Source organism: Ascaphus truei, chromosome 1 (assembly GCF_040206685.1).
Source record: "Ascaphus truei isolate aAscTru1 chromosome 1, aAscTru1.hap1, whole genome shotgun sequence".
Classification (NCBI taxonomy): Eukaryota; Metazoa; Chordata; class Amphibia; order Anura; family Ascaphidae; genus Ascaphus; species Ascaphus truei.
This window is the reverse complement of record NC_134483.1, coordinates 48,645,169-48,668,274: the sequence shown is the minus strand read 5'-3', so window position 1 is coordinate 48,668,274 and position 23,106 is coordinate 48,645,169. Positions and strand designations below refer to the sequence as shown.

Genomic DNA, 23,106 nt, shown 5'->3' with positions numbered 1-23,106 from the left:
TACTCATGGGAGTATGTGTGAGAGGACACGAAACTGTGCAGGACTTTGAGGTAATAAAGGAAAATGACATTCAAAGTTTTCTAAAAAAAAATGTAAATGAAAAAAAGCTGGAAATCAATCATTCTTAGACAGCAATGTAATAACTTATGTAAACATGTGCATCAACAAAATTCTTAGATCATTTGGACGGATCAATATCTATCTATATCTATATTTTATTATCTATTTGTCTATATACGTATATACGTATTTGTGTGTGTGTGTGTGTATATAATATAAATGAGATTTTTCGATCTATAAATTAGATGGATCGCAAATAAAGTGAAATTTGTGGAGTCTATTGTTCTGAATAAAATATTCTATAAACCAGTTTTTAACTCCATATTAAAGCAGCCAAAATGTATTTCCTTGCACTACCAGTTGCTGTTTTTTCCTGTTCCGTTTTTCGCAAACAATACTCTGTATTGCTGCCTGGGGAGTGTGCAGCTTTAAGAAAGAGGCGGATGGCTGAGAAATGACGCAGGAATGTTAATGAGTAACTCTTGAGAGAGAGAGAGAGAGAGAAAAAAAAAAAAAAACTCTTCCTCAATGCACCATGTGTGGTAACAGGCTTGGCTGCCACACTATTTAAACAGAGGATATACTAAGGAACAAGGAGAATCAATAAGATCAAACAGGAGATGCTCCATCAATGAGAGAGTGCAGGCTGTTACCTTATAGCACTCTAGACACAAAGGACAGAGTTGCTTTTTATACATTTAAAAAATAAGAATAATAAGTGTTACATTTTGTAATAACTTTTTATTCTCTGCCTAGAGAACACAGGGTTGATAGATCCAGGAATCCCCGGGGAGTAGGTGCAGTTTATATTTTGGGAAGAATGTCATCCTTTTTATTATTTAGCTTCTCTGTGGTGACTTTGGCTATTTTAGCAAAGAGCAACCCACTGGATGAAGAGAAGGTGAACATATTTGTGATTTTACCTAGTGATAATTCCTATATGTTTTCATTGGCTAGGGTCAAACCTGCGATTGAGTATGCCCTGCGATCCATAAAGGAGAACGAGACACTTCTGCCGGGGTTTATTTTCAATGTCAGTTACAAGAACTCAGATTGTGGCAACCAGGCACTATTCAATCTAGTAGACACGGTCATCCAGCTGCAGAAACCTGACGTGATCCTTGGTCCTGTGTGTGAGTATGCTGCTGCCCCTGTGGCTAGACTTGCATCTCATTGGAACATCCCCATGATGTCCGCCGGTGCACTGGCAACGGGTTTCATGCAGAAGGCAGATGAGTTTTCACACCTAACTAGAGTGTCACCTGCCTACTCCAAGATGGGAGAGATGTTCCTTGCCATGTTTCGCTACCACAAATGGAACAAGGCTATGTTGGTCTACAGCGACGACAAACTGGAGCGGAACTGTTACTTTACGTTGGAAGGGGTCCATGACGCCTTTATGGAAGAAGGTTATCACATGTCCATCCACAACTTTGATGAAACGAAGCATGTGGATGCGGAGGAAATCGTGCACTCGATTCAGAATAAGGAGGGAGGTGAGTGTCGATGTCTGTAGGAAATCCTTGCATGTATGGAGAAGAAAGCTGGGCGAAAACTAGGCACATCCCCAAGGAAACTAAATCCTCAAGGTGACTTACCTGGTATAACGGTTGTCAATATAGCAATATAGGTTATAGATATTGCATTTTGTAGTGGTAACACCTTGCTCTCTTCAGAGTGAAATATGATTACCAAGCTTGTGTGAGAGATGTCACCACATTTTCTAGTTGTCATAATGTAAAAAATAATAACACGAGCAAACTGAGTGCATACTAACGTGTGGCTGTAAGTTACATTGCGGTTTACCAGGTGAGCATATTGAAGTGGAACCTTGCTTAAAGTTTGTGTCGCATACTGTATTTGCTATCTGTGATCGAGTGTTTGTGACCAGTTCAAAGTGTGTTCTTATCTTCGGAGTTAATTCTGTGGCTATGAATGAGATGTTACACAGAGCGCTGCAAAAACTTGTAAAGCGCAAGTGATCTTAATTGTATAGTATCATGTTTTGACTAAAGAGGGGAAATAGCTTGTACTGCATGAAATTGCATGAAATTGGAAGCAAAACCTATATGTTTTCACTCGCGATAATTAAAATGTGCAGGAATGCCCTAGGAGCTCCGGTTTTTATTAGAGGATTAGGCACAAGCTTTTGGACACAAACTCGTGAAGCATCTGTGTAATCCAAGCTATTGCAGTCTGCCCAGAGATGATGAATAAACATGAACCATATCAGATATTCTAGATGACATCTACACGTAACCGTCTTTGGCCACATATTAACTCTTTAGAGCCTAGTTGTAAATGCTTTACATTCGTTCTAATAGTTAAGTATACTTTATATAGAACAAATACAATTAGCACGTTTAAAAAAAATAAAATAAAATGCAAAATGTTAACCTTCTTCATTATCGGCATTCCAAATGTATTAAATATTTTACTTTGCACTGGGCAGAGAACTCCAACCACTCCAGATTTTAGAAATAGTCAAGGAATTAGCAAACATGAGAGCCTTAAATCACACTTAGATTGCACACAGAGTATCGCAGAATTATGTCTGGCTGGGGTTGCCCAGGGAGAGGGTTGAAACCCCACTCTGCTAAGCAGCAGGGTGAACGATATGAGATCAGAATCTCACATTCAGGACAAATTCTGTGCTCAGGTGGCTCGTTTACACTGAGACAAACTCATAATTTCTTAAGTGTGATATATTTGAAGTGTTTTTATTCCTTTACTTTTCAGTCCCATTGAGCGGTATTAACTAGCTTCCCACTTTAGCACGAGAGGAGTTACTGTATAAGGGGTTGTTTCGTGCATCTCTGGTAATCTTAAGGCTTACACAATGCAAGCAGAAAAAAATGTGATGCACTGAAGTAGATATATTGCTAATATTTATTAAATACTATATTTTGATGTTTGCACACACACATCAGTGCTGCATTTATGTACCATTATATTTGTAAATGTAATTTATAGAGAATGACCAATCAAGATGCCAAGAATGTCTTGGGCACTAAAATTATGCAACATGTAATCTTTTTTGTTGTCTTAGTTTTTTTTCATCATACTTGTATACTTATTGAAGGCTGTGTACTAAGTGGGGTAAAAGTAGATAATTTTTAATATAAGAACTCTCTGCTCCAGTTTTTCCCCTGTGTGTTTGGGATTTGGAGAGTGTCTGTAAAAGGGTTCACCTGATGCACATATTATAACGGGATGTATCAGGCTTTGCACTTAACCTCTCTCGGCAACAATCTGTGCCAGATGTAAGAAGCTTTGCCAACAGCCTTCTTACTTCTGGTGCAGCTGAGCGCACGAAATGCAGCAGTTGCACCTAATCACTTTCTCTCTTTTTTTGTGTGTTGATCTCCTCAAGGTGTCGTCATTTTTACAAGATTTTGCAGACTTACTTTCAACCACTGAATAAAATCAAGAGTTAATGTCTTGTGTATGGAGGGCACGGAGAGAAATTTGTTAATAGTACTCAACGAACTGTAATTTTCTCCTAAGGTACTGTATGTAAGTTTGTATGCATTTATGTATATAAACACACATACATCTATCCGGACAATTATTTATCTTTTCCTTGCTGGAATGTCCCTGCAGCAGTGAAAGGACAAAAACGTATCCAATTTACATTATTTCATGGGAGGCTATTCCATTTCTGCTCCAATTACTTAACATTTGGCATTTTCCCAAGTTGACAATAACAGGATAGGTTCATTGATAATTCTAGTGGTCTCGGTGCTTTGATGTAAAACTGAATGAAATATGACACATTCCCTTTATATTCCCATTAGATGGGAATTAAATAGGAGCTATAATGAACAAAATTACACCTGTTTAGCTACAGTACTTTAGCTTATGTTTTTTGGTCGATAAAAGGAATGCATATGTTCTGCCAAATGCCAACATTTAAACAACATGTATAGTTATTTTCTAGTCATTGTTATGAAACGGCACTTTGCTGGTGGAAATGATAGTCACATCTCTAGCTGACTTCAGTGTACAGTGGCGGCCGCCTTTATTCTAATGCGGCCGTATCGGCACAACTCTGATTACCGCGGGCAGATGCAGTATTTTTTTTTTCCGGAATATGCTCCGGTATTGTAGCGCTCGTAATATGGAATGCATGAACGTGAATGCGGTGAAGTGCGGTGAAGTGCGTGGCATTCGGAAAATATCCCCGAAAAAATTCGGAGATGTTTGAGAATAAAAGGGGCCGCGGCTGTACTTCCAACCGAAAAACATAGCTAAGTTTAAGGAGACTTTTTATGTAGTCTCAAACTGATAATGATCTGGACAAACCAGCACATTTGATAGCTTTATGTTACACAATGTAGACATACATTTACATTGACATTAAATATAAACACGAAGGTGAAGCGTTCAGCTCCATTCAAATGACCAGGGCGACAATCTTCTCCAGCACAGGGGAGCAGCTTCACAGCATATTGAATATGTGCCTTAGGCTGAGTCCATAGAGGTGGAAGCCGCTCTCCTCCGCGGTGATGCTGAGGCTCGCCTGCTCGGTCAGGAGCGATTCCATGGACTGGCAGGCGAGTCAGCGTGCGCGGTCGGGAGGCGGGGCAGTGACCTCGCTGGGCCAATAGCTCGCGAAGCGCTGATGTCACGGCGTCGACGTCATGACACTGCTTCGCGCTGATTGGGTGTTTTCAGCCGACAGCGCGCTGAGAAACAGTTTAGGCTGTCGGCTGAAAATCCCTGCGCCTCAGCACGCCTGCGGACGCTCGCGGAAGCCCCCTCTCAAGACATCCTCATTGAGGATGACGGGGCTCATCGCGGAGCGTCCGCATGGCTCAGCGCGGCTTCCCCCTCTATGGACCCAGCCTTAAAATACATAATGGTCGCACTCTTGCATACAATTACTACTCGGTAGGCTAGAGATATAGCTAGGAAGGGTGCATACTGCTTGTGGTGTTGGAATCTCGATCACATAAGAGCTTGTGTAGAATAAAATGAAACCAATTCCATGTGATGGCAGCACATATTTATAAATGTGCTTGACATACCATTTTTTGCTTTTCTTAGTCATTAATTAGTATCCACTCTGTCTGAGATTCATAACAGAGAAGGCGATGGAGCTAAACAGTGGTCTGATTACCATCCCACCAATCACTCTGCCAATGACAGACACTCCGTCTGGTTAACAGTAAGTTAGGTTTCGCTGAGTGGAAACTCTAGTAGTCATTATACACTCATAGTTTAGATTATTATTATTATTGTTACGATTGATTTTCCTTTGAGGCTAGGGTTTGCAATAGTGAATAGGCATTGGGGGACTAATAAATATTCTGATGCAATATTAATGTAGCATTTGAGGTTCACAAAATGGGAACATTACTTTTTGTAACGGTGTTCCTTCATAGTCAAAAGGGGACCTATTTCCTGGATATATTTCAATGTCCTTCATCTGCATCTTGGGCAACCTATAAAATGGATTATTGAACCAGGTCTCATTTACTGCCTCAGCACTTAAGAGTTCATTACATTATCCCTATAATCCCCCCATACACCCTCCTTTTGTTTTTCTTTGCTAGGTATATTTTAAACCCGTCTGCTTTCAGTCATTCAGGGGTAAACCCAGAAACTCTACATCGCCAGTCCAGCAGCCTAGCTCCACCACCTTCTCTCTTCTCTTTGGCATGGGGATACATCTGGTGTCACTTGCCTTAACCCGGGGGTGCTCAACTCCAGTCCTCAAGGCCCCCCAACAGGTGGCTCAATCAGTGCTGAAGCAGGGGTATCCTGAAAAATGGACCCGTTGGGTGGGCTTGAGGACTGGAGTCGTGGACCCCTGCTATAGCTGAAATAAATACATTTTTTTTTAACTTTTTCTAAGGAGGGATATAGGTCATTACAAGTGTCGTGCTCTCTGCTGTGTCATTACACAACAAATGACATGCAGAGTAATATTTCAGTTCATGCTTTATGCTTGCTAAGCCCTCATCCTCTGCGGATAGAGAGAACATGACTTTCTTGTTTTTTTTCTGTTCACCTCTGACTATGAACCACAAATCACTATTATTGATGCACATTTCTGGCAAAATGAGGTCATTGTAACATGCAACACACAGTTTGTGTATATTAAAAGAGCATTTCAGGCTTTAAATAAAAAAATGATTGCGTAACTTAGGTTTGAAGCAGGGAGTCTCTGGAGCTGAACCCCATTAATTCCAGCTCCGGGAACCCCCCCACTTCCCGAGCTTCCCCGCTTCCCGAGATACCTCCAAAGGGGCGTCACGCGGGCCAATAAGCTGAACCTAATTTAGTCCTGGCTTCCTATTGGCCCGCAGGGCGCGGGAGCTTTGACACTCCGTCATTACGAAAACCCTGCTAGCCGAGCAGCTTCCGGCACCTACTTACAGAGATGCGTATCTCCGGGAGCAGGGGGTGCCCAGAGTTGAAATGAATGGGGTTCAGCTCCAGAGACCGCTTCAATCCTACGTTAAAAATACCAAATTGGATGCTGGGATTGCCTCTTTAAAGTTCAGAAAATAGGGCCTTATAGTATCATAGTTTAAGTGTAAGGGCAAAAGGACCCCAGGGTATGCTCTCTGGTCCTTCCTTTTAAGATGCCATTCATTAGTGCGCTTCTTAAAGGGAAGGAGGGTGTGAGCTCTTAAAGATCACCGTCCTATTTTTCTTCAAGTTAGCCCAACTTTTGAAAATACAACTTCTATATGGCAATTAGAACCAGGACAAAGTGGTGTCTTAAAAGGATACACCCGTCTGCAACGAACGTGAATTAACAGCTGTCAAAAGGTTCATGAATTCAATAGTGACGATTGACATCTTTATATTTAGGATGGAACAAGATGAGTATTTTTAAAATACTTTTACATTTTTTTAATGAAAAATAACGTATTCTTAGCGTGTATTTGTAAAGCGCCAACATATTCCCGCAGCGCGGTACAATGCGGGTACGGAGTGACATCAATGACATAAACAGAAGGACATGTATTCTCACAACCCAGGGAGAGCATATAGAAGAAAAGCAACAACAAGGAAAATAATCTAAATGCAGACAGTAGAATCAGGTGTATGGTAATTCACTGGATGTATTGGCTCCTATGTGCAGCCTACTCACAGGATAGCAGTAGTGTATGGGCAACAACAGGTTACCGGAAGCTGGTACCAATAGATTTGGGGGTGGATGTTAGGGTTATGCCAGATAGGCTTCCTTAAAAACGTGAATCTTTTTTTCATGACATGTCTTAAGAACTGTTTGTTTCTATAAATGTTTCTAACACACGAGCGCAGGAAAAAAGTTATGCAACATATGATCTAAACAAATCACATTGGAGTTACATTTTACATGAATATTCTTGGTAGTGGATTAGCAGAAACCCGTGATTCTGCAAAGCGCAATAAAGAACAAATTGTCCACATCTATTATGTATGTTACACAATGTATCACAGTCCAGGATCATGGGAGTGCTGAAATGATATGTAGGGTTCACTCTGCTCTGGAAGCGCCTGTCAGTTCTTTACAGTGTATGTAGGGCCATTCAAGTGCTGAAAGGTTAAATGCCACAACAAGATCCTGGCTATTAGATTAGATAACAGACAATGAGTCAAAGTATTTTTTTTCTCTTGAGCAAATATACATTAGACATTCTTAATTGAGCTTCTCTTGACCCTATTCATGAGAAAGTTCCCAGATTGCCTGGGGCAGAGCTCTTTAGCGAGCAAGGTCCTTTTTAATAATGACTGTTTCACTCACGGGAACAAGCTGTGTTTCATGGCAAGCAGAACAATGGCACGAGTTATACAAAGAAGATTCCTGGAGCCCGAAGATCCACAATAGTACATTTTCCACGAACCAAACAATCAAATGGTCTGTGTAAGTTTGCATTGTGTAATAACTTGCAGTATACAAAACTGAAGAGGAAGCATCCATCAAAGTAATTGCTTTCACATAATAAAATGAACATTTTTAAGGCTAGTAAAATAGTGAGATCTACAAGATGTGTTACTTGTATACTACTTTGTGCAATGTCCTTGTAAGAGTAAGTGGTCTAAAGTAGTGGGGACATTTGAAGCAGCAATCCAAGCCGGTGGATTTTTTTGCAAATTGTTTTATATGTAGGATTTAAGCGGGGGTCTCCTCCAGAGCTGAACCCCATTCATTTCAGCCCCAGGGACCCCCTTCTACCAGAGATACTTACCGCAGAACTAGGTGCCGGTAGCTGCTCTCCACGGCTACCAGGCTTTACAATATGTCCGCTTTTCAATGATTTCCCGCCCTGCGGACCAATACGATGCGGTGACATCATTGGTGTGGCTTCCTATTGACCCATGTGACGCGGGAGCTTTAAACGTTAAAGCCCTGCTCGCTCAGCCGGAGCAGCAACCAGCACTCACTGCGGAGCGAAATATCTCTGCCAGCAGGGGGTCCCTGGAGCTGAAATTAATGGGGTTCACCTCCAGAGACCTCCTGCTTCAAATATAAATATATATGTGTATATATATATATATATATATATGGTAAAAATGGTTTTTGAAGCAAAAAGTGGCACTGTGTGCTCATTTGCATGTCATTTCCCAGAATCCCTTGCTGCAGTGGAAGTGCTGTGTGCTGGGTGAAAGGCTGGGTTGCAGACCTGCCTAAGACATGCAGATGAGCATACAGTTGTATTTGCATTTGTGTGTATATATATATATATATATATATATATATATATATATATATACACACACACCTCAGAACATTACAGTAACAATCCCACTAAGCAATGGGGATTTGCAATCATTTAGCCATAGAACAGCACTGAGCGCACAATTCAAACTGACTGATGGAAATCTCTGAGGAAACAATGTTGCAGAAATGCCAAAGCTGCACCAATCAGAGCTTAATGGGTCAATCCAAGCACCTTTATTGTACCATGTGTAGCCAGGTCACCCTTTGCCCCCTGCGACCCCCTCGGGAGCCTCCGTGGGCACAAGCGATGCCGGGTACTGCCGGAGGCCAGCGGCAGACCCGACGGCCAACCCAAGGGTGGGGGCCGTTGCAGGGAGCGGTGCGCTGTCTCCGCGAGCAGGCCGGTTGCCGGGGACGCGATCGGGCCGTTGCTAAGGCCGCGGTCGCGTCTCTAAGGTCCCGGCGGCCGGCGAGGAGAGCGCCGCCATTGCGCTTCAAGTCGCGCATGCGCAGTGATCGCGCGAGGGCAGGAGAGCCCCAGATAGGTCGCGCATGCGCAGATAGGGGTAGGGAGCTAAGGCAGCTCTTCGGAGGTCGCGCGAGAGTAGGGAAGCATAGGGAGAGCTTGAGGCGGCCATTAGGAGTTAGTGTAGGCAGAGGGGAGGAACGCACGCGGTCCCAATGTTATTGTAGGGGCCTCGGGACTACAATTCCCATGAGGCATAGCGAGGCAGGCACCAGGTGCTTGATAGGAGCCAATAGAGAGGTAGGACTGCCCTGGAGGAAAAGAGATACATTTCCCGGGCTTTGCATGAGTCAAGTCAGTCAGGAAGAAGCAGAGTTGGAGTCAGGGGGCTGTTAGGGAAGTAGGGTGTAGGGAGCGAGTGCAGCTTCTGCCCCATATAGGTACCTACACTCCAGGTAGACCCCAACTCCCCACTAGTTGGGTGGGTAACTGTTCAGAAGGTGATAGAGAGTTGGAGCTAGGGAGCTGTGAGGGAAGAAGGGTGTGGGGAGTGAGAGCAGCTCCTGCACCCCATAGGTACCCACACCCCAGGTAGGCCCCAACCCCCCGCTAGTGTAGTGGGTTAAGTACTGAGGGAGGCCCAAGATAGGGACGCTGCCCTTAGTGTTGTTAGAGTGCTGTGTTGTCAGGGTCACAGCGAGCAGTGCTGTGAGGTCTGATAGGCAGGCACCTTGTTGCGCAGCACGTTGGCTGCAGCCTCCAGTGAGTTACAGCTTGCTGCGGTAGGCGCTGGGACTAGTCAGAGAGTAGTGGGTCTGGAGAAGGGCTATAGCTGTTCTAGTCACCTTGAGGTAGCGTTAGGGGTAGGATGCCTGAAGGGATAGCCTGTTAACGAGGTCAGGAATTCTGGAGAGGATCTGCACTAGGCTAGCCAACAGTAGGTAGACGCCCAAGTACTGCATGGAAGAGTACTCTAGTCCATTCCAGATCACTAACCGAAGGGACTTGGGTAGTTGGGGGAGTGGGACAGGTCATTACCCCCTGCAGGCCCTAGGAGTTCCCCAAGCCACTACAGGTTGCTGTACTACAGGGACAGGCCCTAGGTTAGGGTTCCTGTCACGTTAGTACCATTTATATAGATAGGGACACAGCGGCTGCTGCTGTTCCTGTGGAAGCGGTTGGACCCACGTTGGGGTCCACAGAGACGATTCCAGAGTGGGACCGCCCTAGTGGTCCGCACGTGCAAGGAGTTCGGTTGGAGGATCAGACGGACTCATCACACGTCTGACCCTTTGAGAAGTTTGTTGCTGACCCGAGCGCCGGAGTGCTCGGCAGGTATTATACCATCACATGTGCACCAACAGGCCTAGAGGTTCTTAGTGACTGCGCAGTCACCCATTGACTATCTCTGTAGGAGTACGGGACATTGGGTGGGGTTCTTGGGACACTGGGTGGGATCACCTAGTGTTTGGGAATCGTCCTGCGAGACGTCACTGTTCGTGTCTCACCGTGAGAGAGACACAGGTTATCATTATTATTCGTTAGTAAAGTCCTTAGTTATTATAATCACTGACTGTGTGTGTGTGGTTTCTAATTGGGTTCCTATGTAGGGTCATTCTACACGTCCATAGAATCCTACATAGGTGGAGGCGCTGTAAACGAAGATCTGTTCCAGAGGATTCACCCCAGGCTCTCATTAGCGGAGGCTCAGACCTCCTGTGAGCCTGCAGGTATACGCACCACACCGGTAACACCACATGTTCTACTCACCCACACTATATATGAGATTGGGTGGGGTGGAATACCCGTTACATTTGGAGGCGCTGCTGAGATACACCTGGGGTGCCCTGTCCATTTTTTCCAAATTGTCCCGTCCCTATTTTTGTCACCATGTTTGTGAAGTCCGGAGACGAGGTCCTGGCCTGGGCTTTGAGGCAATACCTAGACCCTGGACAGGTAGTGGCGGTAGGAGGCATTCCCGTAACTATACCCAAAATGAAGGTTCGGGAGTATATGTGTAAAATTCCTGAGTGGCCATGGACATGTGTCTTAGATGAGGAGCAAGATCCCACGTCCACATGGAAGACCATTCTTTTTGTAGTAACCCACACTGAGAATATATGCCTGGCCAAGGCACCGTCCGCACTGTTCATGCCCGGGGGCCCCTCAGAAGGGTACCCCCTAGTCTACGCAGACCAAGCAGGATGGCGTTTCCCGCCAAATCAGGAGAGCGCACGTGCTGCTGACTGCCAACCTGCACAGCAAGATGTTGCAACAATCTGTCCGGGATTGGCGCGAAAATCAGAGCCCCTCCCCAGTGATGTGAGTGACTCAGAGCAGAGCCAGAACTACTCACTTGTAGAAAGTGCCCTTCCTACAGATTCCACCAGGGGGAGCAAACACTGTAATCTGCAACCATACGTTGACGCCGTGCTAGACTGTTTGATCTCTGAAGATGTGTATTCCGATGTTGCGGACCCTGCTGTGGGCCCGTGTGCCCTTCGATGGTCAGTCAGACCTACTGCAGGGGTACCATCGGTCCTAGGCTTGGGACCAGTACCTACAGACAACAAGGGTGAGTCGACTGCCCCAGGGGTGTTGGGGGTGAGCCTCCAGGTGACCGCGGAGCACGATGGTTCCTTAAGTCTGGTCGCCCGGGCGAAGGGCTCCCCTCTGCATCGTGTCCTGGCGGAGGTGTCCTCATTAGAAGATAGCTGTCCAGTGGTGCGAGTGGACCAGTGCCCACTGCCTATCGTGCCAGAAGAAGAGAAACCCATCGCAAGCCAGCCGAGTGGTAAGGAACCCCCTTGCCCCCCCCAGGCTCCGATGGAGGTGGCCGTGAAGAAGGCCAGAGTTGCGGCTTCTGAGCGGAGTGTGAGCCCGTGTGCTCCGACACAAGTGGTCCCAGGACTGGGATCCAACGCTCCCGAAGTTCGAGTCAGTGAGTGGACTGTCCCAGAAGAGTTGGGGACAGGTCCCGATACTACCAAGGTGGGAACTGACAGCGTCCCCGAGGACCTGTTGGACACCGTGAATCACCGCAGTGGTAAGGTATCTACCCTTTACCCCCTGCCAGGTGAAACAGAGACTTTGCTGAAAGAGAAGCGGCACATCCGCCAAGTAGTGGACCGTGGGAAAGGTCTTGGCCGACTGGCCTGCTGTTTCCAAGGCGTGGATGACCAGGTAAAGACCGGGTTGAAAGACACTGTGCTACTCCTTCCACCAGGGGGAGGAAGTAGCGAAGAGCCAGTAGCTGTCGCCTTAGAGTGTGCTCTCCAGGAAAATTTTCTGGGGGAGGCTCACGGACGCAAAAGTGAGGTACCCCCACCTGATCAGTTAGGGGCACCCCACAAATGGTCTCAGCTAGCCTCGGGAATTATGGGGTGTGATGTGACATGTGTTGGTGAGGTTAAAGCCGATCTGTTAAGTGTACGGGGTATGCCATGCCATTTGTCAGTGTGTGAAATTGTGCCCTGTTATGTCGTTCCCCAAGCGAGGGCGTTGGGTGTTTCACCAGGGGGAGAGTGTAGCCAGGTCACCCTTTGCCCCCTGCGACCCCCTCGGGAGCCTCCGTGGGCACAAGCGATGCCGGGTACTGCCGGAGGCCAGCGGCAGAACCGACGGCCATCCCAAGGGTGGGGGCCGTTGCAGGGAGCGGTGCGCTGTCTCCGCGAGCAGGCCGGTTGCCGGGGACGCGATCGGGCCGTTGCTAAGGCCGCGGTCGCGTCTCTAAGGTCCCGGCGGCCGGCGAGGAGAGCGCCGCCATTGCGCTTCAAGTCGCGCATGCGCAGTGATCGCGCGAGGGCAGGAGAGCCCCAGATAGGTCGCGCATGCGCAGATAGGGGTAGGGAGCTAAGGCAGCTCTTCGGAGGTCGCGCGAGAGTAGGGAAGCATAGGGAGAGCTTGAGGCGGCCATTAGGAGTTAGTGTAGGCAGAGGGGAGGAACGCACACGGTCCCAATGTTATTGTAGGGGCCTCGGGACTACAATTCCCATGAGGCATAGCGAGGCAGGCACCAGGTGCTTGATAGGAGCCAATAGAGAGGTAGGACTGCCCTGGAGGAAAAGAGATACATTTCCCGGGCTTTGCATGAGTCAAGTCAGTCAGGAAGAAGCAGAGTTGGAGTCAGGGGGCTGTTAGGGAAGTAGGGTGTAGGGAGCGAGTGCAGCTTCTGCCCCATATAGGTACCTACACTCCAGGTAGACCCCAACTCCCCACTAGTTGGGTGGGTAACTGTTCAGAAGGTGATAGAGAGTTGGAGCTAGGGAGCTGTGAGGGAAGAAGGGTGTGGGGAGTGAGAGCAGCTCCTGCACCCCATAGGTACCCACACCCCAGGTAGGCCCCAACCCCCCGCTAGTGTAGTGGGTTAAGTACTGAGGGAAGCCCAAGATAGGGACGCTGCCCTTAGTGTTGTTAGAGTGCTGTGTTGTCAGGGTCACAGCGAGCAGTGCTGTGAGGTCTGATAGGCAGGCACCTTGTTGCGCAGCACGTTGGCTGCAGCCTCCAGTGAGTTACAGCTTGCTGCGGTAGGCGCTGGGACTAGTCAGAGAGTAGTGGGTCTGGAGAAGGGCTATAGCTGTTCTAGTCACCTTGAGGTAGCGTTAGGGGTAGGATGCCTGAAGGGATAGCCTGTTAACGAGGTCAGGAATTCTGGAGAGGATCTGCACTAGGCTAGCCAACAGTAGGTAGACGCCCAAGTACTGCATGGAAGAGTACTCTAGTCCATTCCAGATCACTAACCGAAGGGACTTGGGTAGTTGGGGGAGTGGGACAGGTCATTACCCCCTGCAGGCCCTAGGAGTTCCCCAAGCCACTACAGGTTGCTGTACTACAGGGACAGGCCCTAGGTTAGGGTTCCTGTCACGTTAGTACCACTTATATAGATAGGGACACAGCGGCTGCTGCTGTTCCTGTGGAAGCGGTTGGACCCACGTTGGGGTCCACAGAGACGATTCCAGAGTGGGACCGCCCTAGTGGTCCGCACGTGCAAGGAGTTCGGTTGGAGGATCAGACGGACTCATCACACGTCTGACCCTTTGAGAAGTTTGTTGCTGACCCGAGCGCCGGAGTGCTCGGCAGGTATTATACCATCACATGTGCACCAACAGGCCTAGAGGTTCTTAGTGACTGCGCAGTCACCCATTGACTATCTCTGTAGGAGTACGGGACATTGGGTGGGGTTCTTGGGACACTGGGTGGGATCACCTAGTGTTTGGGAATCGTCCTGCGAGACGTCACTGTTCGTGTCTCACCGTGAGAGAGACACAGGTTATCATTATTATTCGTTAGTAAAGTCCTTAGTTATTATAATCACTGACTGTGTGTGTGTGGTTTCTAATTGGGTTCCTATGTAGGGTCATTCTACACGTCCATAGAATCCTACATAGGTGGAGGCGCTGTAAACGAAGATCTGTTCCAGAGGATTCACCCCAGGCTCTCATTAGCGGAGGCTCAGACCTCCTGTGAGCCTGCAGGTATACGCACCACACCGGTAACACCACATGTTCTACTCACCCACACTATATATGAGATTGGGTGGGGTGGAATACCCGTTACACATGTATTTTCATTTTTTTTTTTTACCCAGGATTGAAGTAAGGGTTCTCCTGAGCTGAATCCCATTAATTTCACCCCTGGGGACTGCCTCTTTCCGAGATGCCTCCCTTGTAGGTGCCAGTAGCCGCGCTAGCTGAGCATTAAAGTTTAAAGCTCCTAGGTCACATGAGCCAATAGGAAGCCGGACCTGATTACGTTACGGCTTCCTACCGGCCCGCAAGGCGCGTACATTTTGAACAGCGCCCATTACGTGATCCCTGGTAGCCGAGCCAGAGCGGCTACCGGCACCTACTATAGAGGTAAGTATCTCTGGAACCAAGGGTCCCCGGGGTGAAATGAATGGGGTTCAGCTCCGGAGACCCACTGCTTCAATTGTGGGTAAAAAAAATGTAACACAATTTACGCGAAAAAGAAGATTGTTGCCGTTTGTAAAAATAGACGAAACATTCTCGCTGAAGCTTTGTGTCAGTCATCTCTGCACGAAGGTAACATAAAAAAAAATGCATCTTTGCCGTTGTTGACATAACCCGCGAGTGCGTCCGTTTTACCTTCCTTCTCTGCATTAATATACGAGTTGCAGCAGAACGTTCGTGGCAGCCAAGCACCGGCACCCGAGCTCAGCCGCCACATTAGCAACACATGCTGTAGCCCAACAACGTCCCGCGAGGGTGCCGGCACTTTTGAAGTTCTGCCTGCAAACCGAACGGCAACTTCAAATGGCATAAAAGAGAACTGTATGAGAGGAGACATGCAGGCGGCTATGGGGTGTGAGCGAGGACACCAGAGGGTATACAGTATATTCTTGTTATTCACAGGAGGACAAATGGCACGAGCACAAGTGGTGCGGTGATAGGACTAGTCAGCTCAGTTTTGCCTGTTAAGCTCCCACCATCGGTTCCAGTCATATGTATACCCAAGTCTTCCATTGCAAAGCCAGTACAACCAACCTCACACTGATGAGACCCAAAAGGTGGAAACAGCTGTCGGTGTGTGGGTTAACTGGCTTTGCATCTGATCCCAGGCTATGTTTAAAAGCTGTGTCTAACACTGCGAGCATTGGCTTAAGGGTTCCATGTGGTAATGGATTTAAGACAAAAGGTGGTACTGTGTGCTCATTTGCATGTCATTTCCCAGAATCCCTTGCTGCACTGGAAGCACTGTATGCTAGGTGATAATGGTGAAAAGCAGGGTTGCAGACCTGCCTAAGACATGTGAATATCACAAGTAATATTTTATTTGCTATATATATATTCATCTATTTGCAGATTGCTCACAGGTGGTACTACAGGTGGCGGTAGGTGAATCTTAGTGTGTTGTTGATGGGTGGGTGGCAGCGTGCCATTGGTCAGGTCAACTCAGTCTCAGGTTTTCACTCACTCACGTCATAAAAACATAGACATTGACATCAGATAGGAACAGCTTGGCCCACTTAGACTGTATATTATGTGAAACATTAGACCCTATTAAGTTATTTGGTTTCTCTCATATTTAGGATAGCTTTGTGTGTATCTCAGGCATTTTTTTTACATCCATTACTGTATTAATTTCTGGCAACTGCTGGGAGGCTATTTAATGAATCAATTTTTCACCTTTTTTCATGAATAAGTACATTTGCCCTCCCACCCTCCAGGTTTAGCGCATGGCCTCGTGTTCTTGCACCCCCAAGCTGTACATGTTATACTAACGGTCCGTCTATATTGTTTGCAGCCTATTTGTACAGTAAGGCCCTTGAAATGATAACTCCCAACCAGGTTCCATGATGGCTCATTTCAGATGGTTGCTGTAAGCGGTGGCTGGATAGTATTATTGGTCTTGGTGGCATAGAGTTTGCATGGTGGCACTGGTCAGCTACAAATTGCCTCCGGAACTCATTCCCAGTCCCTGCCGTCACATCATATATCATGTACAGTATAAAAAGCAGTGACCATCATGCGCTATGTAGTTCCGCTTCACATTTCCAGTTTAGTGATCACAACTGATGACGAGACCTCTACGGCCTGGAAATCTTATGCACAAGAAAAACCTGTATGATTGATATATTGGTCCATTAAGAGGTACTGTATCACAACCGACAAAGTATGTGAAGCAGGTTATACATACAGATGTAGAGGACCTCAGTATTCCTTCGGATAACTCCGAATATCACAGCGTTTCTACACGATTCAATGATCATGTTGTCGCAGCATACTGCAGTATGACCGGGCATACCTCACTAAAAGGGAACAGTGAAGATGGCTACATTTGTATTCCTGATATTACTTGATATTGGCCCTGCTTGGTAGGGCTGCTTGCAGGTAGTACTACTGTTGGTGACCTGTTAACACAGGTGTTGGTGATTATTGGGTTAATAGATGGCAAAGTGGCTTTGGTCATCTTAGCTCAGTTCTGCTTCTAAGGCTGAGATTATACCAAGAGCTGCAAGGCGGCAGCGCTATTCTGTGACGTCACCCAGCGCTGCCGCCGAGCGGCATCTTGATTATACCAGGGAAACAGGGCAGAGGAGGCGGGGCTGTGAGCGGTTCGCCCTCATTGGCTGAGCCCTCGGGGCTGTGAGCGGTTCGCCTGACACGGCCGTCGCCAGAAATAAAAAAAATTCTCAGTCTCTTCCCCAGCCGTTTGCTTTGCACTAAGGTGCACCGCGACCGTCGCTTGCACGTTTTTGGGTATAATTACGGCCGAAGGCCTCGTCCAGGGTGCGCACACTCTGGACCAACACATTGTCGCGATGTATTTGATCGCACTGAGCACGAGCGCGTACTCGTGCTCGGCTTCACCCTGGACGCGGCCTAAGTCTCAGGCTCTCACTCTCTGTCCATCCCAGTCAGGTCGTGTACTGTAGCATACCTGTGAGACAGCCAGACAGAGACCACAACACTTCAGTTCACCCAAGGCACAATTACCTCCTCTGTCAGATAAATAGCCATCCACCACCAACACTAGTGGCCCGATGCCCAGCAAATAAAAGCAATAGTAAGCTGTCTGCAGTGGGCTTTAGGCAAGGTCACCTACCAATTCCCCTATTGAAAGACAATCCACTAACTCAGGGGTTCTCAACTTCACTCCTCAAGTCGCCCCCCACCCCCTCTCAACAGTTTAGGTTTTAAGGGTATCCCAGCTTCAGCACAAGTGGCTCAATCAGCTGAAGCTGGGATACCCTGAAAACCTGACCTGTTGCTGGGATTATGAGGATTGGAGTTGAGCGCCCCTGTACTAACTAGTATCACTCTCTCACAGCTACATTATAAGGGCTAGATGCACAAAATTCCGGTAAATCAGGACAAATAACGGGACATTACCTAAAACAGATACAGACGTTATGTTCCTTGTGTTCATGCTTTATTCACTAAGGACATTTTATATACAATGTCTCAGCAGTAAGCTGAATTTTAACATATTTTGAGAGTGCGACAATTTTTCGTACAGAATTCCATTGCATAAGTTGCCATATTTGAATATTTGTGCACGTTGCCGAAAGTCCAATAACTGGCAGTTTTGCGAACTCTAGTAAAGGTATAGATATTGCTTGTTTAAACGTTTCCCTGCCACCCATTGCAGGCCATTCTAGCAGCGAAAGGGTAAAAGAGATCAAATTCTCCTGCTTGAGTCTCCCCTATTGGTATCCTTGCTCTCCCAAGTCATGGGCATTTATTTTGATATATCCTGTTTACTATACACAGAGGATATTTCAAGTACAGGCACTAAATCATTGCATAGTAATGTGACCAGTATTGTAGTGAAAGAGGAGTTTAGTCTCCCCAACCAGACCTCAATCAAGCCAACACCTTCTGATTTACATGCCTCTACGTAGGAATGTGTAACACACAAACAAGCAGCCTGCTCTTTACACAAAATGCATTTTAGCAGAGTGAATGTGCTTTTTGTTTTGGTCTGTGCATCTAAGTTGGTTAATTAGGAGAGTACGTACAATAAACTAAGAGTATGCCCACTGTGCAAGCAGAATTCGTGCAGCATGGGAGACTTGCTGTAATGTCACAACAGGATTTCCCTTTCCCCAGTTATCCAACACAAACTATACCCTCCAACATTTCCCAGACTAAAACAGGTATACATGCGTGCATTAGACCCCCACACCCTGCATATACACCACACCCTTCACAAGACCCCCCACACCACTCATATATACCCTTACCCCTTTAAAAAAAAATAAAAAAAACACTCGTATACTCCCCCCACCCTGTTATATACAGGTATCCCTCGATATATGGAATTTTGCAATAACAGAATTGATAAATTAGGGAAGAAACTCGATATACAGAATGTTTATGGAATTTTGAGCCCCTAAACAATACATTTTGGGGAAGGGGGGGAGGGAGATCTGTCATTTGTCCCAGCGCAGCACATACTAGGTCGCTTGAGCACGCTTTGCATGCCGAATTGGTTTCCCCACGCTCTTCATTTTGACCGTTATTATTAATATTGTATCCTACAATGATCGATTTCCCAATAAATATGTGCTTAAAAATGAGTTGCTGCATTCTTAAGTGTGTTTTTACTATGTCTTGGCAATTAATTCTCCCCCCCCCCCCCCGTAGGAACGATCTCCAGTTATATAAGGGAAAATCTGGTTCACTATACGGAATTACTCTTTATGGACAACTTTTCAGGAACGTATCTGTTTTGTATATCCAGGGATTCCTGTACACAATCATTAAAACCTACACTCCTTACACCCACCTCACATACCACACATCTGTCATATAGACACCACATTACTAGTATAATCCCCGCCCCTTTTTGACATTATCCCATACCAGGCTACAGTCAAACGTTGTAGCCTCCTTACCGATAGGCAAAAGACAGAGAATCCCAATGATAAATTCAACATGACAAATCATATAGTTAAATACGTATATCTGTTCTCTCTTTTGCGAGGGTCACTTAGTTAAATTCTTTGGCCAAAGCATTTGGAAGCTCGCAGACCACGTCAAGGTGTGTACTCTTTTTCTGCAAGTCCTAGATTTTAATTTCTTAGCTATACAGATCGCTCCTTGCCACTCAGTCCCAGGATGCGTCTGTGCTGAAGGCATTGCAGAGGGGGATCCGGTTGCAGAGCATTCTGGGAGGGTCCCGGTTAGGTTCAAGTTCCCGCTGCTGCTCACGACAACCCCTGGATTCTGATTGGCCCGTGGTTGTAGGGAAGAGCGTGCAGCAGGGGAAAGCGGTAGAAGCATATATACTGCTTGGGAGCCTGTCTTGCAGCTGCCTAATCGTTACTGCACTTGCCAAATCAGTACAGCTAGGATACATTTTGTAAGATATTGGATTTATTTACAACCTGTGATACAAGATAGAGAAGTAGAACCATTGAAAGCTTTAAAAAAACACAGAAGATCACAAAGAGACCTTTCTGTTGTCATTTTTTCGTCATGCATTTTGGACCATATTCACTAAAGGGTGCAATGCCATACAGACGACCTGCGGTGCCATTCACTGACATCGGAAGGTGTTTTGTGGCATAGCACTACTCCGTATATACGCCCTTTTATGCTAAAAACTTCCAAGTTAATTTTTATGATACTGTATCTTAAATTCAGGATATACTTTGAAGCAACAGGAAAGATGAAATTATACGTTTCATGGATTTCCAATGGTGTTTTGTGACCAGTGGCTGTTTGTGTCATTTTAAATGAGACAATGTTGTGATGTCCTATTAAATGCACACTGCTCATATCAAGTGCCTGGAAATCGTCCTGCATCAATTCACTTTCTGACAGGCTCAAATGTTTCGAAGGACCATCTCTCTTTTTACTTGCGAGATTGGCACAAAATAACCCATGCACGTTTAGCAGGTTCAGTATAGATGACATGTACTGTATTGGTAAAAATGGCACGTTCTACGTCAATTCAGTTTCGTTTTAGATTAGAGAAGTAATATGTAGATGATAGTCCATTTCTAATCTTCACTGCTTTTCAAAGCATTATCTGTATAAATCGTTGCAGAGCCCTCTGACAGTGAATGGGTTAAAACATCAACTTCTCTGCTGCTGAGGGCTAACACAAAAGGTTAAGGATCATGTTGCCACAATTGTTTATATTGCTAATATAAGTTCACACACCTTATAACGCTGTGCTTGGGGTCCAAAGAATCACATCGCGTTATAAGCGGATCGTGTTAGAAATAATGTACAATTGTATGCATTGTACAATAAAGTATTTAAGACACCAATAATCGTGTTGTAAAGTATCCATAAATACGAAAATTTGGGAGCCACGCTTGCATTGCGTTATAAGCGGATTTGCGTTGTAACGGATCGCGCTATAACGGGGTTGAGCTGTACAGTAGATGTTGTTTTGTATTGCAGGGTTCAGCTTACCTTCACCAAAATGTAGATGATAACGTTTATCTGTGTAATGTTTGTAACTTTGGCCTGGTATTTGTTCTCAGCTTTTTAACTGCGGCTTTGCTGAGATGTTATAGCATTTTTAACACTGTGTTCCTTTATGCTTTGAGAACAGCTTCTTATCTGTGTTTTTCTTCTCTATCAGTTGTGATCATGTGCGCTAGCGGTGACACGGTCAGGAACATTATGCTAGCTGCTCATCGACAAGGAATGACGAATGGTGATTACGCCTTCTTTAACATTGAGCTCTTTAACAGCTCAATTTATGGTAAGCAAACTTTTACTCTGTTCCGAGTATTTAAGACGGTCAAGTGTATATCCACACGTTGCAAATTCAAAGAGGTGACCCTTTTTTTTTTAAGAATATTATTTCACATCTGTATTTCTCAAAAAAAAAATCATTATTATTAACTATTAATCAGGGGAAAAGAAAACTTGAGAGCATATGCAATTTGGAAATCTACACGTCTTTGAACCTTGTAAGTGAGCTTTAGCATGTGAGGAAATGTGCCATGCATGCTTCTATTATCCATACTTTTCTGAGAGTTAAATGCCTTATGTCCACAACAGGAATCGCTAACACATTTGGCTTTATTTACTACGCGCAGTGTGGTCAGACTATAGGGCAACTATACTCTGTGACCCTGCAGCGATCTGTAAATAAGTCTCCATTTCTTTTAAGGACCAGGTGTTGCTTGTATCTAGTTTGCAGAACAGTCTGCAGGAAGGGAAAGCGGAGGAAGCGCTTCTGTAGCGATTACCCGTGTCTAGTGAAGTTAGTGCAGTGGTGTTCAACCTTTTTTTGGTTTAGGAACCCTATGTGAAATTCTGAGGAAAACCCCAACCCTCTCTAATAGCGCGTCTGAGATCAGATGCATTGCAAGGAACCCCAACCCTCTCTAATAGCGCGTCTGAGATCAGATGCATTGTAAGGTACCCCAACCCCCTCTAATAGCGCGTCTGAGATCAGATGCATTGCAAGGAACCCCAACCCTCTATAATAGCGTGTCTGAGATCAGATGCATTGCAAGGAACCCCAATCCTCTCTAATAGCGCGTCTGAGATCAGATGCATTGTAAGGAACCCCAACCCTCTCTAATAGCGCGTCTGAGATCAGATGCATTGTAAGGAACCCCAACCCTCTCTAATAGCGCGTCTGAGATCAGATGCATTGCAAGGAACCCCAACCCTCTATAATAGCGTGTCTGAGATCAGATGCATTGCAAGGAACCCCAATCCTCTCTAATAGCGTTTCTGAGATCAGATGCATTGTAAGGTACCCCAACCCTATCTAATAGCGCGTCTGAGATCAGATGCATTGTAAGGTACCCCAACCCTCTCTAATAGCGCGTCTGAGATCAGATGCATTGTAAGGAACCCCAACCCTCTCTAATAGCGCGTCTGATATCAGATGCATTGTAAGGAACCCCAACCCTCTCTAATAGCGCGTCTGATATCAGATGCATTGCAAGGAACCCCAACCCTCTATAATAGCGTTTCTGAGATCAGATGCATTGTAAATGATTTTGTATTTGGTACAATTTTCAAATGACCTGAATATTGCGGGGAACCCTTTAGGGATGCCCGGGGAGCCCAAGGCTTCCTAGGAACAGTGGTTGAAAAACACTGGGTTTGTGCTTTGTAGAAAGGGATTTCAGCAAAGGTACTTAGCATTAAGAATGCAGTGTTCCAAATGATTGGTGTTCAGTAAAAATGTGCAAACTTTCACAGATTCCTTTTGCAATAGAATTTGGGGAAAAAAATCTCAAAATGACAACTAAAATAACATCACAAATGTATTCTCTAGGTTTGTACCAACACTTTTAGGATTACGAAGGATACTTTCAGGAGATTTAGAAATAAAATGAGGATTAGATGATTTGGGGAATGCCTTTAATAGCTTTCCTCCAAACAAACCAATTGCACTGTCATGTGTGGCGTTACATTCTAACGATTCATGTTCTCAAAAATCACATAACTAAGCATTTTTCAAATCTTTT

At 45.7% G+C, this 23,106-nt stretch overlaps 1 protein-coding gene across 2 annotated transcripts in view; it reads left to right on the top strand.

The window, feature by feature from the left end:
* Positions 1-586: 586 nt before the first annotated feature.
* The window catches only part of NPR3 (natriuretic peptide receptor 3), a 119,217-nt gene continuing 96,697 nt past the window's right edge, over positions 587-23,106 (top strand). For both annotated transcript variants that reach the window (XM_075587724.1, XM_075587713.1), the window contains exons 1-2: positions 587-1,556; positions 21,252-21,374. In XM_075587724.1, the coding sequence (XP_075443839.1) occupies positions 881-1,556; positions 21,252-21,374 (799 nt within the window). In that variant the 5' untranslated portion in view covers positions 587-880. The remainder of the gene's footprint in view (positions 1,557-21,251; positions 21,375-23,106) is intronic.